Source organism: Penicillium verrucosum, assembly GCF_028828655.1.
Source record: "Penicillium verrucosum strain IBT 35672 chromosome Unknown utg000002l_segment0_segment0, whole genome shotgun sequence".
NCBI lineage: Eukaryota > Fungi > Ascomycota > Eurotiomycetes > Eurotiales > Aspergillaceae > Penicillium > Penicillium verrucosum.
This window is the reverse complement of record NW_026643211.1, coordinates 1,353,013-1,371,619: the sequence shown is the minus strand read 5'-3', so window position 1 is coordinate 1,371,619 and position 18,607 is coordinate 1,353,013. Positions and strand designations below refer to the sequence as shown.

Below are 18,607 nucleotides of genomic sequence, written 5' to 3'. Positions count from 1 at the left end.
ATAGTTAGTGATATTCCCCATCCCATCTCTGCTCCAAGTACTTCGTGTACCCCAGAAACAAACAAGTACGGGGTGCGGGATAGACCACCTACGCAGTGACGTTGGATGTTGATCGACAAGTGTACAGTATAGCAACAACACTAGACACATTTCAGACCATGCCACTCTCACAATGACCGACCTAACACCAACCCTCAACAACCTGCTTTCAAAGCAAGGCTCATCAATCCCCCAAACCAGAAAACCTTGCACAGAAACCGCCGACGAGTTCCTAAAGGAGGCATACCGAATTGTAAGCCACACCCTCCGCATTCACTCACACCCACTATACCCAACCCCCAGCAAAGCAAAAAGAACCTGTTAACACAAGTACACCCAGAACTCCCACATCCACTCCCTCCTCCAATACCTCCAATCAATCCGCCACGCCTACCTCTCAACAACGCAACCACAACGGCGCCAAAACACCATACCCCCCAACCCCAAAAATGCACCCCCAACGGCCACCGCCCAAACAAACCTCACAGACCCCGAACGTGACGCAGTCGACACATCAACCGCCCTCCTCCTCCGCGACCTAGCAACCTCAATCGCAAACCTTTCTTCCGCAGAATCCCTCCGCCAAGAAACATCCTCCACCCTCCTCCACAAGAAATACGGCCACTCCGCCGCCGGCGCCCTTCTCTGGCGCTGGGCCGGCGGGGGCGGTGCACTAGACAGCGCCAGCGCAGAAAACGAGGGTAAATCCGCCGAACAGATGCGGGCAGAGGAGAGCGCGCGGTCGGTAGCAACTGTCCGCGAGAGCGTGCTTTGGTTCCTGAGGCGCGGGCTTGAGAGTGCCGTTGGTGTGCAGCGTCGGATGGTTGAGAAGAGGATTGAGAGGGTACGGGAGAAGGAGAAGAGTGTGCTTTATAAGGTCGCTGCGGGGAAACCTACCGGTGGGAATGGCACTGGGCCTCGGAAGGGGTCTGTTTCTGTGTCGGACAGGACTGGGGCTGGAGCTGGGGTTGCGGGTGCAGGTTCCTTCGATGCTACTTTCCAGGCGCCTGATGCGGCGGTTCTGAGTCAGGCGGATACGGCGCGGATCGAGGCGCAGCTTTCCCCGGAGCAGTTGCAGCTTTTTGCTGAGGAGAATGATTCTATGCTTAGGCATTATGAGGATACGTTGGGGAAGGTCCAGTATGTTTTTTTTTTTTTTTCTTTCTTCATTTTGACGTGGCTTTCGTTCGGATTGGTTTTTGGATTATGCTGATATAAGTGCGCTTTTAGAAACGCTGAGAAATCCCTCCTTGAGATCTCTTCTTTGCAGGAAACCCTTGTCTCTCACCTCGCTACGCAGGAGGAACATATTTCTCAGCTTGTCTCGGATGTGGATACAACGCAGACAAATGTCGGACAGGGAAATCGTGAGTTGAAGCGTGCTACTGAGCGACGGAGTACGGCGCAGGCTGTCTTCTGGGGGACTGTTGGGTTGTGTACCTGGCTTGTGGTTTGGGATTTGGTCTTTTAGTCCCGATACTGCTGGACAGGTTTATCTCAGATGCTTTTATGGAAGGCATTTTCATACGATACCAGATACCATTATGTCTATTTCATTACAATATAGCACATTGTCTCAAGGTATCTTCCTCAATTAGGATGTCGTAGTTGTTTCGTCTGGCTGTTAGGCTGTATCTTACTATGGACGGCCGGTCTGGCCAAATGAATGGGAATCCGAGGCATCAACCCTATTGGCATGCTGTAGAGAAACCATTGAGAAAATAGTCCGACACTAGTTCAATGCCAATTGCTAGTCCACGATTTGCCTGTGATACATGTGATATATACTATCTACGGAGTGAAGGATTCAGAAATACAAAATCAGGACCAAAGTCCCGGAATATGGTAAATTGCTGCATAATGAAAGTCCTTCCGAACTTCCACCAAAAAAAAGCTTTCAAAAAGCAAATAGAACGCCAGACCAAGTCTCGCTAAGTGTTTCCACTCTATGTCAAGACTGGGGTATCAGGTAGGTATCACAATTTAGCAGACTCGCGAACAACACTGTCAACCGCCTCGGCGAAGTAGTCAATGTTATGTGTGTTCAAGCCAGCCATTGAGATGCGGCCGTTCTTTGTCTGTAGGAAAAAGAGAGTTAGCGCAATCCAATCCAATACACCAACGAAAAAAGGAAAGTCAAAACATACCATGTAGACATGCCACTTGGAGCGCAGCGTCATAACCTGCTCCTCCGACAAGCCGGTGAAACTAAACATTCCAATCTGAGAAGTAATATGATCCCACGAACCAGGCGTACCCCGCTTCTCAAGACGCTCCCGCAGTCCCTGTCTCATCTCCAAGATACGACCACTCATCGTCCGCAAATCCGCCTCCCACTCCTTAAACAGCTGGGGATCATTAAGGACACGACTAGCAATACGCGCACCGTAAGCGGGCGGGTTAGAGATCTCCGAGCGCTGCAGAATAGCCAACTGAGAAGCGATGTGAGCGGACGCAGCAGACGCGTCCGGACCGGGAGCAGAGACGAAGTGGAAAGCGCCCGTGCGCTCACCGTACAGACCGAAGTTCTTAGCGAAGGACTGCGCGACGCACAGCTCGAAGCCCTGCTCGACGAAGTAGCGGATGGCCCAGGAGTCGCGGACCAGGTCGCCGGAGGCGAAGCCTTGGTATGCGGTGTCGAAGAAGGGGAAGTGCGAGCGGGAGCGCATTAGCTCTGCGATTTGCTTCCATTGGTCTTCGGTGGGATCGACGCCTGTTGGGTTGTGGGCGCAGGCGTGTAGGAGGATTACGGAGCCTTGTGGTGCGGCTTCCAGGGCAGCCATCATGCCCGTGAAGTCAAGGCCTTTTGTCTTGACGGAGAAGTAGGGGTACTTTGCTAGGGTCAGGCCGACGTTTGTGAAGATTTGGTTGTGGTTGGCCCATGTTGGGTTTGAGAGGTAGATTGCGGGCTTCTGGGGGTGGAATTTAGAGAGGAAGAGGCCGCCGAGGTGGACGGCGCCGGTGCCTGAGATTGTTTGCAGGGAGCAGATCTAGTGGGGGTGGGTTAGTTTGTGTTACTGAGGGCGGGGTGAGGGTGGGGGATATTGGAAGGGAGATGGGAGGAGAGAGAGAGGTACATACTCGCTTTTCACGAATTGCAGGGCTGTCTGCGCCGACGATCAGTTTCTGGGCTGCGGAAGTGAACTCTGCGAGACCACCGATAGAGAGGTATTCGTGGTTGAGGGTGGGATCGTTATGGATGGCGTTATCGGCCTATATGTTGTAGATGGAGGTTAGATAACTGCATTATAGAGATAGAAAAGCGAAGAATATAGATATTACCTTCTTGACAACCGGGAGAATCCAAGGCTTCGCGTTGTTGTCGCGGTAAGCACCAATACCCAGATCAACCTTCTTATCGGAGGGGTCTTCGCGATAGGCCTTCATAAGACCAAACAAAGGATCTTCGGGGGCGGCAGCCACATTGGCCGTGGTAAATACTGAAGGATTAGAGGAACCCATGATGTGTGATGATAGAGAAGAAAGACGATCTCTGGCGGATTGAATCGAAGTCATGGTACAATTATACCCGAAATTCCCCAACGTAAGTTTTCTTTCCCCGGAATCTGACACCGAAACGGGATATTCCTACTTGCGTTCACCGGATGGAGTGAGGGGGTGGGGTTTTGGGGGGAATCAGCGCACTCCGTTTGTAATTGAATTATCGTGAGGTACGGAGTAGTATTTTGGTATAGTTGTAGTATTCTTTCTGTCTCTTCTATTTATTTAGCTATATACATACCTAGGTATATGTATTCTATATATCCTCGGCGCACAAGATACCGAGGGAACGACTTGCCGTATCTTTCTCGTTCTAGTTCACATGCTATAACTATAACTATATCTATATCTAAACAACAACCATTAAATTCGATATTATTTCAGTAACACAGACACAAACACAAACACAAACACAGAATACAGACAGAATACAAAATCAAAATAAACAGATTGACCCTCCGACTGGCTACACCCGACTAGAAACAGTGTGTCATACAACGGAAAAAGACGCACTGTGGAGACCCTTCTGGAAGGCCAAGGTTGTTGCATGATAGGTCTCGGCTCAGGGGTTTGTACAATCTTGTATACAACATAGTTATCTTGTCCATAAGGAGTACTTTGATTTCCAATTACACTACTCCGTATATACTAACTACAACATTCTGGCAATGTATCTCTTTCCAGTAATACTCGACCTTACTCCATACAGTAACCTTGGAACTCCATGTATGTGTCAATCCCCCCACACTCGTGAGGGGACGAAAATCACTCAGGAGGATCCCGGGACCCGGGGACTTCGGAGAAATAAAGACGGATTTTGGGGGGAAATAAACGGTCCCCACAGGACAGAGATAATATTCCCGTGGGAGTGTTATTATAGTGCTTGGTGAACGTAATAATAACTAGTTATATATATGATTTACCGATGAAGACAGATTAAAGTACCTAATATATACCTCACATACTCCAAATACGTAAAACGGTCCACGGGTGTTTAAAATGATTGTACACCCGCCGATGCAATCCTACCTGGGCAGGTTCAGTCAGCCAATCGGTCAGAAAATGACTTGTACCTGGCGATCTTAACATCATAAGACTCTATCAGGTTTTTTAATATGAAACAGCCTCATATATGCATACCTAGGTAGGTCCTCGAGATAAAGCTGCAGAATCCCATGGTACTGCTCCCTGCTGACTTGGACACAGCCCCAACTAGATTTTGGTCAAGGATAATCAGGACAAATGAGATGATAGCTCGTGGATCGATGATGTAGATGGACATCAATCCAACCTTGGAAATCTAGACCTCTTGTCCTCGTGATGGAAATATTATCTCTACCTCTATATATCCTTAATCCCTTCTAAGATATATGCCAAATGTATGTTGAAATGTATGTGACCCTAAATTCATGATATACAAAGAGGTATATGCAGAGAAGAAACCAGCAGATACAAATAAATGAGAAAATCCAGTCTCTCTTTTCCTCCAACCCCCATTCAAAAAAAAAAAAAGCAAATGCTCATTCCAACAATACAGAAAATAAACAAGGAAAAGAAAACCATATCCCAATGAAAAAGAGAAAAAAAAAAAAAAGAAGAAAAAAAAAAGAAAAAAAAGAAAAAACGCCATATAGCCTCCTACCGAGGACCTTGAGATCATCTGAATCGTAAATCGAAAATATATGCAAAACGTAAAGGAGTGATACGTGAAGGAGTGAAATCATGCAGTAGACGGTGTGAGATGGACGGGTGCCGGAGCCGCCGGAGAAGGCGCAGCATTTTCGGCATCAGCAGAAGACTCAGCCTCGGCACCATGAGCGCGTGTTCGGATACGGAAGCGATCGCGTAATCGAGTGGTCAGACCACGATGTGATCCTTCTTCGGGCGCGGCCTCGCCTTGGTTTGCTTCACGGACGCGTCGGAGCGCAGCAAGACGCTCCTCAACCGTAGCGTCGCGCATTCGTCGGGCATTGAGGGGTCCGTGGAGGTAGTTGGTTAGACGGCGATGCGTGTGGCGGGCTTGCTCACGGGCTTGCTGACGGGACGCTTCTGTTGTTAGGACTGGTCCACCTTCTGTGGTTGCGTGGTCGGGTTGTTCGGTGTTTTCTTCGGTTTGTTCTGGGTTTTCGGATTGGGGTGGGTTGAGGTCGATGCGGCTGCGATATGGTTAGTTTGGTTGATGTATGGAAGTTGAGTTTGATATTAATATCAATATCAGATAGAACATACCAAAGGGGACAGGTGCCAGATACGTTCATCAACCATGGATCAATACATTCCATGTGGAATTGGTGGTTGCAGGGTAGTACACGTAGGTCCTGGCCCTTGATAAAGTCGTCTGTGCAAATCGGGCACGAGAAGTTACCTGCGTCGGGCATCTCTGTCTTGGCTTCGGGGGCTGTGGGAGTGGGAGTGGGGTTCTCGTTATCGTCTGGGGTTGGCATTTCAGACTCGCGGGGCGTCGATATACCCATGTTTCCATCGGCCTGAGAGTGTTCACGATCCTCAGCGCCCACCATCTCAACGTTTCGTTTGGCGGCCTCCACGTCATCGTTTTTGTCGTCAAACTTAACGACCGGTATAGTGTCTAACATTGCTCGCGCTATACCTCGCGCCCGGCTTTGCCGCACTCGCCCGGCAATCCGGCGAGGGCCATATCGCTCAGGATTGCGATGAGCCCGGACTGCACCCGTAATGATAATACCCAGGAACAGGGCGGTGATGATACCCGTGATACTGTATAGGATGATCATGGCTGGAAGGGTAAGTCAATGGATGGGAACGAAGGTAGAGGAGTGGAAATACGAACCAGTGTTGGGACTGTCACTCGTGCCACCGGCATCATTATCGGAAGGAACACCGGTGAGGTACGACATTGAGACGATGCTGATAGTTGTTGATTGATTGAAAGCACCGAGTAGTGCAGAATAGCCGCCTCGGGTTTTGAATGTGAAGATATTGCGATACGGTGCAACGGTCTGATCATCGGAAGTGAAATTGCAGCCGGTAGCTGTTTTGCTGTATAGCAGAATGGCTGCAGCGGATTGAGCAGAAGTGACGTATTCAATTGTCTCGTCCACTCGGATATTTCCAGTGTAGTCGTCCTGGTCACAGGAGATGCAAGCGATTTGTGAGCTCTTTAAGTTAAGGGAATTGCTTGGGATGACTTGAGTGGCAGTGCCAGAAATATTAAAGGACTGGTAGATGTCAGCAGTGCCCCGCGGCAATTGCGTAGAAGGTTATATAGCACCTTGAGTTGGGTCGTGGTTGATTGAATCAGCGAATCGGCTAAGGGAACAAGCTTCTGGCCAGTGAGAGTGGTTCCCTCAATACGAAACCCAGTGGATTGGATCTGAATAGTACTATTTGACGGTAGCGAGACAACGTTTGCTTGAACTGAGAAGAACAAGAGGAAGAAAAGAAACAGCCCCATTATGCGGGAGACGGCGGAATGGGATTAATGTGGGGGGTCACATTAGTCAAGTCAAACCCTGGAGCAGCTGGGGCATAAAAAAGAGAGAAACCGGGAAAATTAGAAAATGAGGGGAGAGGATCGGCCCTAACAGGGCTGGGGCGGGATCAAAGCGGATAAGAGGAGATTAGGAGTTTGGGGGATTTGCATTGTATATTACTGTACATTATTATTGTAAATTACTATTATAACCATTTATCCATATATATATCTGTACCTAGATAAGTATATAACTAATATATAGTTAACTATAACTGTCCATTTGTACTATATCTATCACATTGAACGTCATCGCTGGACTTACCCTACACAGGTTAAGTAAGGGTAGATCATTTCGATGATGCACTCGTTTTCGTATTCGATCCATTCGCCCAACTTGCCCGTTTATTAAAATCCCGGACTTCCGTCCACTGTCTTACTTCTTTGCTTTTTGCTTTTTGCTTTTTCTTTTTCTTTTTATCATTCACCTCCAACCCAGACATGAGACATTTAACATGATCATCCCCATGATCTGATCTTACATCTTGATCTGACACCCTCAATAGACTTCTTCAGCTCCAGGATTATTGTTCCACGATCAACGTTCTCCCCCGCAGATACCTATTAAATCAATGCACCCCGTCTATTTTGACCCACAAAAAAAAGGAAAGAGACAGAACAAAAAAAAAAAAAAGACCTAAACCTTATTAAGTTCTTTGATGTCCAGTTCTCCAGAATGAAATCTGGAGAGGCGAACACCCGGGGACACACATGTTTTAAGTATAGTTATGTTCATAGCTAAGTCTCCGCTTTATTGTATCTGATATAGATCATAACTATAATATATACTTATACTTATATTCTATATATCAGATACCTTCCAAGGTTAATCCTATGCATATTTTGTATTAGGTACATTATTATATATGTATGTACTTATTCCAGTGGCGAAGGTAGGGCCTCGGCTCTCATCAGGCCCGGACTGCATTTCTTACTCTGTATTACTGTGGGAGAAAAAAAAAAAAAATACCAAAAAAGGAAAAAAAAAAAAAAAAAAACTACCAAAAGAACGAGAAAAAGAAAAGCTGAATCAGAGTGAAATAAAGTGAAATAAGGTCAGATAAGACAGCTCTAGAGCACCTTATAATCAGAAAAAGATAGAGAAGGGTTAATAAAAAAAAGAGAGTAAAGGTATTAATAGAAACACAACTCTCTCTCTCTCTTCCTTCCCTTCCTCTTCTCATTTTTAGCTTCGTCCCCCTCTCTAAGCGGCAAAACCCACCCTTCACGTCGAAAAGTCCAATTCTTCCTTCCCCATCCTTCTCCATTTTTCCCCCGTCATCCTCAAACCCGCATCTCCTTTTTTGGGACATGTCGTGAAAAAGAGGACCTGCTTTGTCTTTATCAACTTTGTGGGCAGCATCATGCCCGAGACTGCCATCCCGAGCCGGGCCTGGCAACACCGCTTTGACGGGAAGCCAATCTCGTCGTAAGCCTCTCTATAGACCATTTCGGGACCCATCGTGACATCAATAGTCTGGACCCTGTTTAAATGCCCCTCTAACCCGTATCCTTCCCTAGGACCCCCGCCATCGCCGAACTCGATATTGAACGCAATGAGTTAGCCCACACCTGGAAACGCTTTATCAGCCTCCTCCTACCCCAGGATCAGGTCCAATGGGAGGAGCGGCCACAGACAGTACTCGACGTGCAGACCTTACTCGGCAACATCAAGACATTCTGGATGTCTCGTCCCCGACAACGGGTCTTTAGCGACTCCATGAACTTGTGCGATCGACTCCTTCCCACTGTCGACACCCACGCGACCCTCCTTTCTACCCTCCCGGACCCTATGGCTTATACCCCCTTATTTTATGGAGTCCTCCAATCAGTGATCAAGGTGCGCGGGTCATCTATACGCAGGTCTCCCATCCATCGCTAACATAACGCGTCAGGCATCATCGCATTACCCACGGGTAATGGAGGGCTTAGCTACTGCCCTGCTAAATATCCACGATGCTCTCAGTCTTCCTAGTGATCCTACCTTAATCTCAAACGCAGTCCCGCATATTACGAAAACCTACGCCCTAATATTCTTCTTTTTGACCGAGTTCATGGACTGGTATGTTCGAAGGTCCACATGCCAGTTACTGAACATGCATAGCCAGGATGTGTACTCGGAATTTCATCATCTGGTCCTCTACATACAACTGCAAGCACGGAACCTTCCATGGCAACATGCGGCCATGGATGTCGACGAGGAGATGGAAGACCCATATAGCTCTCGGGCACTTTGGGAGCAGTCTAGACTCAGCCAAGTTGGACGTCGGGGAAAGGACCGTCGGATAGCGGCACAAAATACCATCACCCGTCGGCTCATTTGGGAGATTCAACAAGACGCAGAGGAACGTACTCGGTATAGGGAGGGCCGGGATCGGTTGTTGGCAGAGACATTGAGTTCTGTGCGCGAGCAACTGCAGCCGGTCAGCGAACAGAGCAGTGGCATTGTCTGCATAACCACGCCTCCAGCTCCAAATATAGGTAACCAAGTCATACACATTGTGCAGTTCGATCACCCGTCTAACCCAATTTAATAGACACATCCTCTTTTGAATGGTCGAGGGGATCCAAGCGTCGTCTTGGACGACTCGAGATTCAAAGTTCATCCAAGCACCTCCAGGACTTCTTCGATAGTGATGATCAGATTTGCGATTACAAACCCGATGTCAAGGTCGTCGCCGAGGGTAATATCGTTGCATCTTTACAGCAATGGGCCACCAGTTCGCGATCGCAGGCCCTAGCCGTAGGCGGGACTCAACCTACCGCCTCCCTCGACCCGGTGGCTCTAATTTCAGCCTGCTATGCCTCCTTCGCACGTCAAGCTCGATTGCCCGTCATTTCCCATTTCTGCATCCTTCCTAGCCAGGAGGCCAAAGGGCTGAATCTACACGAGCGAGGCTTAATTGCCCTCACCTACAGTATAATTCGGCAATTAATCGACTGGCTGCCTCCTGTAGTCGACAGCGACGCTGTGCTGGATCTCAGCGCAGAGCGGTTTCGCCAACTAGACGGTACCCTGGCCAGCTGGAAAGCCGCTTTATCACTAGTCGATACCCTTTTACAATCCGCCCCGCCACTGCTGGTTTTTATAATCGACGGCCTAGACGCCATCCACGATCCGTCTACTGATGGAGCGATCCGCGAACTGGTCCGTGTGCTGCTCACCCACACCCGACGCCAGCCCCAAGGCGGTCTCAACGGGCAGGGCCCTACTCTCCTCATGAAGGTCCTCTTCACCGTCACTGGAGGACCGAGTGCTCTGGTCGAGACGATGTCTGAACACACACTCATCCTGGGCGAATCCAAACCCAACCAACCTACACCGTCCGAATCGGTCCTCACATCGGATCTTGGAGCGGTCATGATGAATGCATGAATTGCCACGGGTGCCTAGTGCCCAGTCACGCACCGTTTACGAAATTCTTTTCCTGCTAAAAAAGACGTTTTTGAAATTCAAGCATAGATTTGCGTGGGTTGGGAATATTTGGATCTTATGAAACAGGCACAACACGGATGCCACTTATTTTTATGCATGGGCTTTTTGCTCTTGCAAGGCAAGGCTTTTCCTGTGCTCGGCGTTCTCCTGTTGGCTTTTGGCGTCCGGGAGGACTCTGAATGGTTTACTTGGCTTCTGTTTTTTTTTTTTTTTCTTTCTTTTGTGCTTCAGTGGTAGCGGTAGACCTGTACTATACTGCTTGATAGCTGTGATACCCCTCTAGGTCTAGAACTCCTTTGCTATTATTTCTGAATTTTTGGGGGGTCTTGTCTTTTTTTTTTTCGCAACCTCATTTTCAACGGACACCATTTTCCGAATCGCAACTTGAATATTTTGTATTCCCCGTATATCCGATCTCAATGCGGGGAGCCGATGGACATTGGTTTCCGCCCGTAAAATATTTAAACAGTTCATCGAAGGCATCAATTGGGGTGTAGCTTGTACATATACTTTCTGTATATTTTGGATTCAAGAAGTACGATATACGCAATCATGAATGGTCATGGAGTTTCATCCCGACTCTACTCCCCCTCCACCCCCCAACTCTCTGAGTTCAAAGACATCTGCTCGCAAACCACGAATCCAGCAACGTACCCACTAGCCTGCGATGTCCAATCTAACATTCCCATCTACGATCTCGCCGCCCTCGAATCCACCGGCCTAACATCAGACCTAATCAACCGTCTCCAAGATGAATGGCACCATATCCTCCACATAGGCCCAGGCGTCTACGTGCTACGATCAATGTACGCACCAACAAAATATGAAACAACCCTAAACACCACAAACGTCGCCTTCAACGAGATTATCGCGCGCGAAGCCGCGCAATCAGAAAACAAGAAAGGAGACCACTTCGCCGTAGGCGGCACAAACGATCGTATCTGGAACTCCTTCTCAAAACACGCGCTCCAAGACCCTTCCTCCTTCATTGACTACTACTCAAACCCATGGCTAGCAGCAGTCTCCGAGTCCTGGCTGGGTCCAGCATATCGCGTGACAGCCCAAGTCAACGCCGTGCACCCGGGCGGCGCAGCGCAGGAAGCACACCGCGACTACCACCTCGGCTTCCAGGAAGAAGTAGCTTGCAAGCGCTACCCGGCCGCGACGCAGCTGACGTCGCAGTTCCTGACTCTGCAGGGGGCGGTCGCGCATACCGACATGCCTGTCGCTAGTGGACCAACGCGGTTCCTGCCATATAGTCAGACGTACAAGGCTGGGTATCTGGCGTGGCGGAAAGCTGAGTTCCGCGCTTTCTTCCAGGAGAAATATGTTGCGCTACCGTTGAGTTTCGGGGATGGTTTGTTTTTCAATCCGGCACTGTTCCATGCTGCGGGGGCGAATCAGATGGATCCTCAGAACGGGGGTTTCCGACGTGTTGCAAACTTGCTGCAGATTAGTAGTGCGTTTGGGAAGCCTATGGAGACTGTTGATTTTATCCCGCTTGTTGATGTCACTTGGGATTTACTGGTTGAGCGGTTCCGCGTCGCTGGGGGTGTTTTGGCCGGACAAGAACTTGATCCTGAGACGCATTCGTTAAAGCAGAGGGAGATTAGGACTTTTGTGCAGGCTGTTGCTGAGGGGTATCCTTTCCCGACGAATTTGGATCAGAGACCGCCGGCCCTGAGTGGTATGGCGCCGGAGAGTGAACAGGATATTGTTATGCGGGGGTTGGAGGGTGGTTGGGATAGGAAGCAGGTTGTTACTGCGCTGGAGAAGATGCATGTTGACTCGAGGGCGTAAATCGGGGTTGGTTTTGAGCCCCCACGCTCTATAAATAAATTAAATACAATATGCTCCGTACATTACGTGCTTGTGTTGCATCTAGAATCAGCCTTTTGTTCCTATTCTCCGTTGGCTAACCGAATACTCCATAGACTGTGTTTGATCTTAAGCCACCCGACGATGTGAGCTGTTTATTGGACCTCGGGATGATCAGACACATTGACGTGTGGGGGGTAGTGGACCTGCATGTCGGAATTCGCGTTGCTTGATCCTGTTCGAGGATAAGTCACGTACTTTGTAGATTGCAGGGGGAATACGGAGTCCGTGTGTTGTAAGGCGAAACGAAGAAGAGGGTCTCCGATAGTTCTAGAGTCGATCGATAATATAAGGACACAGACTAAGAAGCAAAAAAACAACGAATGATGAGGCTGGAAAGGATTCCACAGGGGGAAAAGAGGGCGGTCTCACATTTTTGCCCTGTTTCCCCCAACGGGTCCTGCTGAAACACACGTATATGGGTTCGCGTTTTCTAATTGAAGACTTTCCTTTTTCCTTCTTTTAATTCTCTTACACTTGACACTCTCTTGGATTTAGTCATTCATTTACTGTACGGAGTACTCCGTACATATTGTACATTTACGGCTTTTAGATCTCTCACTAGAGCACCCAATTCGCCGATCCACATCTCCACCTACTTCTTGACCATTAACATTGAACGATCGACTGCCAAAGTTCAGTGCATACTGGTCCGCCAATTATACCACCCATAACCTGACAGCTATCGCGAGAGGAAAGAAAAAGCGTGGAAATTGTTGGTTCACCTGGCGAGGGGGAGGCGAAAAAACAGCAGGGCTACCACCCGTTGGTGTGCTGTAACAGGACTGTTTTTTTTTTTTTTTTTTTCCCCGAGTCTCCACCATACGAAAGTCACCTCCGCAATCGAACCAATTGGTTTAGGAGTGGATCTGCATTGACACAATAAAGGCTTTGCCTGGCCTCCGAGCTCCTTACGATGGGGCGTTCGAGTCTTAGTCTTTCCACTAGGCGACTGACGGCTCACCGATTCGAGCAACTACACGACATGCCGGGCCATGGCAATGGGATGTTGAATCCCAACGACGTGACCATTGATATCCCGCTCACAGAGACGACTTCTCGTGGCCAAACGGGTGCCCGTAAATGGAACACCAATACCAGCCCCCAGGACGGGGCCTCGCAGACCGAGAAGGCACCTATCGCTGGCCACCATCATCATCGGGGTCCTGGCGGCAGGCGTCGTACGGATACTGATATCAATGAATTGTCTGGAAAGCCTGCTGAGTCGCCCGAGGACGGTACTATCAACCGTATGGGCCGTTTCTACCAAGCTGTCCTGAATTACTCCCTCATCACTCGTTACTTGATTTATGTTTTTCCCATCGGGATCTTGATCGCGATTCCAATCATTGTTGGCGCTACTGTCGCCACGAACGCGAAAATTGGTGGTGTTCATCTCTACTGGTTCTTTACTTGGATTGAGATCGTCTGGGTCAGCCTGTGGGCGGCCAAGGTCTTCGCCCGTTACATTCCTTATTTCTTCCAGTTCTTGTGCGGTATCGTCAGCTCCGGCACCCGCAAGTATGCGCTTATTCTGCGCGCCCTCGAAACCCCCATTGCGCTTTTGATTTGGGCTATTGTTTCTCTCGTGACCTTCCTGCCGGTTATGACGTTGAATCCTGGTAAGCAGGACTCCGGTGACACGGGTGTCAAGGCGTGGGAGAAGACCATCAAGAATATTCTATTTGCGCTGCTCGTCTGCAGCATCATTTACTTGGCCGAGAAGGCCCTTGTGCAGCTCATCTCGATCAGTTACCACCGCAAGCAGTTCGACGCCAAGATCCAGGTTTCCAAGCGCAATGTGCACTTGGTCTCTCTCCTCTTCGAGGCCTCGCGCAATATGTTCCCCGTGTACTGCGCTGAATTCAAGGAGGAGGACTCGCTCATTTTCGACTCCATCCTGGCTCAGGCTGGCACCAATGGCGGCAAGCGGTCATCCGCTATGCCCCTCCGCATGCTCCGTCAAGTAGGCAAGAATGTCGGTCGTGTTGGTGACAAAGTCACCGCCGCTTTTGGACACGTCGCGTCGGAGCTTACTGGTAAGCAAGTGTTTAACCCGACTTCGACGCACACCATGGTTATCGAGGCCCTCGAGCGCAAGCGCCACGCTGCTGCCCTGGCCCGTCGTATCTGGATGTCGTTTGTGGTCGAGGGCCGTGAGTCTTTGTTCATGGATGATATCGTTGAAGTCCTAGGTGCTGAGCACGAGGCTGAGGCCGAGGAGTGCTTCATGGCTCTTGACAGGGATGGCAATGGTGATATCAGTCTTGACGAGATGGTCCTGACCATCACTGAGTTTGGACGCATGAGAAAGGCCCTGAACCACAGCATGCACGATGTCGACCAGGCTATCCGTGTGCTGGACAACCTGCTCATGTGTGTTGCTGGTCTGGTTGGTGTTCTTGTCTTCATTTCCTTCGTGACCACTGGATTCGGTACTGTCATTGCAGCCGGTGCCACCTCGCTGCTCTCCCTGAGTTTCGTCTTCTCCGTTACCGCCCAAGAAGTCCTCGGTTCCTGCATCTTCCTCTTCGTCAAGCATCCCTTCGATATCGGCGATCGTGTCGAAGTCAGCGACAAACCTTTCGTCGTTGAGCGTATCTCGCTGCTTTTCACTGTCTTCCGCAATGTCACCGATTCCCGTATTACGCAGGTGCCTAACAATATTCTAAATAGTCTCTGGGTTGATAACTTTACTCGCGCCAATGCTATGCACGAACAGCTTGTCATCCCTGTGGCCTTCGACACTAGCTTCGCCGAGGTTCAATTGCTGCGTGAGGAGATGGAGAAATTCGTCCGCGACAAGGAGAACAACCGTGACTTCCAGCCGGATATTGACATCGAGCTCGATGGCGTCGGTGATATGGACAAGCTCCAGCTGCGCGTTGACATCCGTCATAAGTCTAACTGGTCCAATGAGACGATTCGCGCTGCCCGACGATCTAAGTTCCTGTGTGCTTTGGTCCTAGCTGTCCGCAAGATCCAGGTTCGCGGCCCAGGTGTTGATCTTCCCGAAGAAGAAACTGCCGACGCCGCAGAGGGCGATGACAAGGGTGATGATGCCGGCGCCGGTGCAGGTGCAGGTCGCCGCCAGTCTACTCAGGGCGGCGGTGCCGACTCTTCTAAGCCCAACCCCGGTGTCGCCGCTGCCGCCGCGGGTATCCTCAACCACGAGAACATAGCCCAATCGACAGGATACAACCGGGCCAGTTCCGGAACAATCACCCACCGCGGATCAACTCATACCAACGCCGAGCGCGAAGCCGCCATTGTAGAACTGCTCAACGCCCGCTCCCCAACCGTCGACTCCGGCCGCGACAATTACGATAATCACGAGAACGCCCTCCACCGTACTTCCACCAACGCCTCCAACCAAGGCAAGCAGCTAAACGTGCACGCCGGAAGTGGAGGCCTCAACCGCGGCCTGTCAACCGGCCACCGCAAGCTCGGCGATCACGTCTCCTACAACGAGCACGATGCGCCCAGAAACGCTCCTCTCTCCCCAGTCCCCGCCGGCATGACCCCATCCTCAAGCCAAGTGCCCATCCTCGAAACCCCCAAGCCAGGCTCCCGTCACAGCGCCCGCTACGAGCCCCGTCCTCACTCGGGTCAGGACCAAACCCAGAGCACCGTCCAGATGGTTGGGTCACCAGACCCTAACCCCTTCAACGGCGGCGGCTACTACTCCCACGACACGGGATACAATCAGATTCCGGTTGGCGGGTACAGTGTTGAGAACACACCGGCACTCGACCGGCGCGATTCAAATCCCAATATCTCTGGTGTGACCGCGGCCAGCAATTACCAGCTCTCGGATCGATATGACCCCGTCTCCCCGCCGTCTATCTACTCCCCGCCCCAGCCGTCGATCTCGCAGCAGGGTGCGGCTTACAATACTGCCCCGCTGAGGAAGAAGGATAAGTCTCCATATGGGGAGCATGAGACTTGATTGTTTTCTCCTTGTTTTTTTTTTTTTTTGTATCGTTGACCTTTTCTTGATTACCCGTTCTTGGCTACCTACTTTTTCTTTTTCGTTCCTGGGTTGTTCATATTATGTGTATGATGTCGATAGATTCGTTTCTCTACGTTTTTGAGCCGCATAACAATTTATGCCCTTTGGCGTGCGGCTATGACTATGCTATTCCGATTTTAGGGGAGTTAAAATCAAATCTACTTTATGTTTCAAGACGATTCTACTGTGGTGTTTACTATATTACTACGTACGGTATCTAGATGGCTCGAAACTAACAATAGAGATAATAGGCATATGACATGGGACATGGGACAGAAAGGTATTGAACCTGGGATCTATCTAACATGTGAGTTATGCTTCATACATATTTTTATATAGGTAATACTTCCAGAGAAACCCATGATAGAAGTACTTCAACGAAATACCGAGTAGAGAAACAGATAATATTCCCATAATCCAACACATATCAGATACAGATTTCTATAATACAAGTCTGACAGAGTCCAGGTAAAAGCCTAGCCACGCCATCCAACTCTCCTAACCACCCTATTTAGCACCACTCTCCTTCCACGGATATCCAACAGGATCATCCTTCCGCGTCCAGATCTTAGTCTTCCTCTTATTAACTACATGCTCAACAAATACCTCGCGCGTGTACTTAGCCTTGTACTTGCGGATCCAGCGCGGGTCCCAAAGTTCACTCGCAATGCCTAGATCCTTGCAACAGCGCACGAGCGCGTTCGACCGACATCCTTCTGTAGCGGTGGGGATGCCGTCTGGGGAGAAATAGTCCTGTTCGCCGCGGGCGACGGAGACGAGACTAGAAAGAGAAGTGTGTTAGCTGGGTGTGTTCTTTTTTTTTTTTTTTGTCTTGTTCTGCTTCTCTGGTAGACAAGCTTGCAAGATTGTAAAAGAAAACAGGGAAAATGCAAAGCTTACCGTCCATTACAAACAAGAGCATACTCCCTCGTCACCGTCTTCGGCGTAACGATACTCTCGCTCCGCGGCACGAGACCCCACCCACCAGGCCCGAAAGCGCGGTTGAGAATCCGTCGGTATTTGATCTCCGGTAGGTAGAGGATTCCATCGGGCTTGATCTCGACCTCGTCGGGCTCCGTCTCCGCGAGCAGGATATCGGCCGCTTCTTTGGGGAATGGCTCGGCAGACAAGCCGTGGAAGGAGCGCGTCCAGTCGATTCTATCTTCCGTTGGGCGCTCGAGCTCGAGGGGTTTGTCTGATAGGCCGCTTTTGGAGATGTTTTCGGTTGTTGCGCGACTGGGGGTTGAGCCTGGGACGCGGGATGCGGGGACGCCGGTTGGGATAGGTGTTGAAGCTGAGGGGGTGGGCTTTGCGGTAGAGGACGAGGATGAGGGTGGGGGTTTGGCGGTGGGTTGGTTGTTCTGGTTCTTGGTCGTGTAGCTGATAGCTCTTTTGGTCATTGGGCTGGAGAGCTGGCTGGTTCTTGGATTGGGGGCTCTTGAGGAGCGCGAAAGCTGTGTCGCATTTTGGAGGGTCTCAATTACCCGCCAGGGCCGGATACGGAGAGGAGCAGACATCGTGGTTTGTATTGTTGATAGGGAAAGGTCCAGGGGGAGGTCTTGCAACGAGGTGAATATATACGATCACGTGATGTAGATTTGAAAGCTTCGTTCTGTCAATATTGGGATAATCGGGTATATATATTGAGTGGGATTGATTGGAAGAGACTATTTGAACATGGTATTATACATGAGTAGGGTACATTATGCGTCTTTGGTCTGTGTTCGCTGATCGTTGCCCTGGCGCTTCCAGCACTCGCGGAAAGCTTCCATCTGTGTTGATTAGAGTCAGTATGATCTGGGTAATTGGAGCTATGTGTTGTTGTTTCTCAATTCATTGGTCTTTGAAGGAGTGGAATGACGATCACAGCAGAACTGGCCTTCCAATGGCTTTAGGTGGAATGATATATGTTCGGTTTGGCGGATATTATAGCTCACCTCTTTTTTGCATTCGCGCCAGTCCTTCTTTGCATAGTAGCAGTCATTCATCTTATCCTGCTCAGCTGATATGTGTTAGTATGGCGTTTGTGACTCTGATTGAGTATAACATACTATGGCAGCCTGTGCTGAAGATCCGCTTGTCCCTGCCATTTCAATTAGCACCACGCAGACCAGGCAATTGAAAATGGTCTCACCAATCATCCGGCTCATCGTCATCCGGAATAACAGCTGTCTTCTCCACGTTGTTCGACATGGTTGAGGTATGGTAATAAGGAAAGTTGGAGAAAGGC

The 18,607-nt window shown here is 49.7% G+C and overlaps 8 protein-coding genes across 8 annotated transcripts; 4 read left to right on the top strand and 4 right to left on the bottom strand.

Moving 5' to 3' along the window:
- Positions 1-172: 172 nt before the first annotated feature.
- N7516_006144 (uncharacterized protein) lies at positions 173-1,510 on the top strand (the record flags this gene model as incomplete). The annotated part of the gene is made up of 3 exons (XM_057218864.1): positions 173-292; positions 380-1,179; positions 1,270-1,510. The coding sequence occupies 3 exons, from the start codon at positions 173-175 to the stop codon at positions 1,508-1,510; spliced, it is 1,161 nt and encodes a 386-aa protein (XP_057072955.1).
- A 488-nt stretch (positions 1,511-1,998) lies between these two features.
- N7516_006143 (aspartate aminotransferase) lies at positions 1,999-3,555 on the bottom strand (the record flags this gene model as incomplete). The annotated part of the gene is made up of 4 exons (XM_057218863.1): positions 1,999-2,117; positions 2,187-3,029; positions 3,121-3,252; positions 3,322-3,555. The coding sequence occupies 4 exons, from the start codon at positions 3,553-3,555 to the stop codon at positions 2,016-2,018; spliced, it is 1,311 nt and encodes a 436-aa protein (XP_057072954.1). The 3' UTR covers positions 1,999-2,015.
- A 1,705-nt stretch (positions 3,556-5,260) lies between these two features.
- Positions 5,261-6,973, bottom strand: N7516_006142 (RING-H2 finger protein; the record flags this gene model as incomplete). The annotated part of the gene is made up of 4 exons (XM_057218862.1): positions 5,261-5,696; positions 5,770-6,295; positions 6,350-6,737; positions 6,791-6,973. 4 exons carry the CDS (start codon positions 6,971-6,973, stop codon positions 5,261-5,263), a joined length of 1,533 nt encoding a protein of 510 aa, XP_057072953.1.
- Positions 6,974-8,415: 1,442 nt separating this feature from the next.
- Positions 8,416-10,427, top strand: N7516_006141 (uncharacterized protein; the record flags this gene model as incomplete). Its single annotated transcript, XM_057218861.1, has 4 exons — positions 8,416-8,480; positions 8,573-8,891; positions 8,947-9,532; positions 9,589-10,427. The coding sequence occupies 4 exons, from the start codon at positions 8,416-8,418 to the stop codon at positions 10,425-10,427; spliced, it is 1,809 nt and encodes a 602-aa protein (XP_057072952.1).
- A 612-nt stretch (positions 10,428-11,039) lies between these two features.
- N7516_006140 (phytanoyl-CoA dioxygenase family protein) lies at positions 11,040-12,287 on the top strand (the record flags this gene model as incomplete). The annotated part of the gene is made up of 1 exon (XM_057218860.1): positions 11,040-12,287. One exon carries the CDS (start codon positions 11,040-11,042, stop codon positions 12,285-12,287), a length of 1,248 nt encoding a protein of 415 aa, XP_057072951.1.
- A 1,063-nt stretch (positions 12,288-13,350) lies between these two features.
- N7516_006139 (serine/threonine protein kinase) lies at positions 13,351-16,314 on the top strand (the record flags this gene model as incomplete). The annotated part of the gene is made up of 1 exon (XM_057218859.1): positions 13,351-16,314. One exon carries the CDS (start codon positions 13,351-13,353, stop codon positions 16,312-16,314), a length of 2,964 nt encoding a protein of 987 aa, XP_057072950.1.
- Positions 16,315-16,884: 570 nt separating this feature from the next.
- Positions 16,885-17,894, bottom strand: N7516_006138 (putative mitochondrial genome maintenance protein Mgm101; the record flags this gene model as incomplete). Its single annotated transcript, XM_057218858.1, has 2 exons — positions 16,885-17,158; positions 17,278-17,894. 2 exons carry the CDS (start codon positions 17,892-17,894, stop codon positions 16,885-16,887), a joined length of 891 nt encoding a protein of 296 aa, XP_057072949.1.
- A 186-nt stretch (positions 17,895-18,080) lies between these two features.
- On the bottom strand, positions 18,081-18,570 carry N7516_006137 (uncharacterized protein; the record flags this gene model as incomplete). The annotated part of the gene is made up of 4 exons (XM_057218857.1): positions 18,081-18,149; positions 18,315-18,379; positions 18,429-18,460; positions 18,512-18,570. 4 exons carry the CDS (start codon positions 18,568-18,570, stop codon positions 18,081-18,083), a joined length of 225 nt encoding a protein of 74 aa, XP_057072948.1.
- Positions 18,571-18,607: the final 37 nt, after the last annotated feature.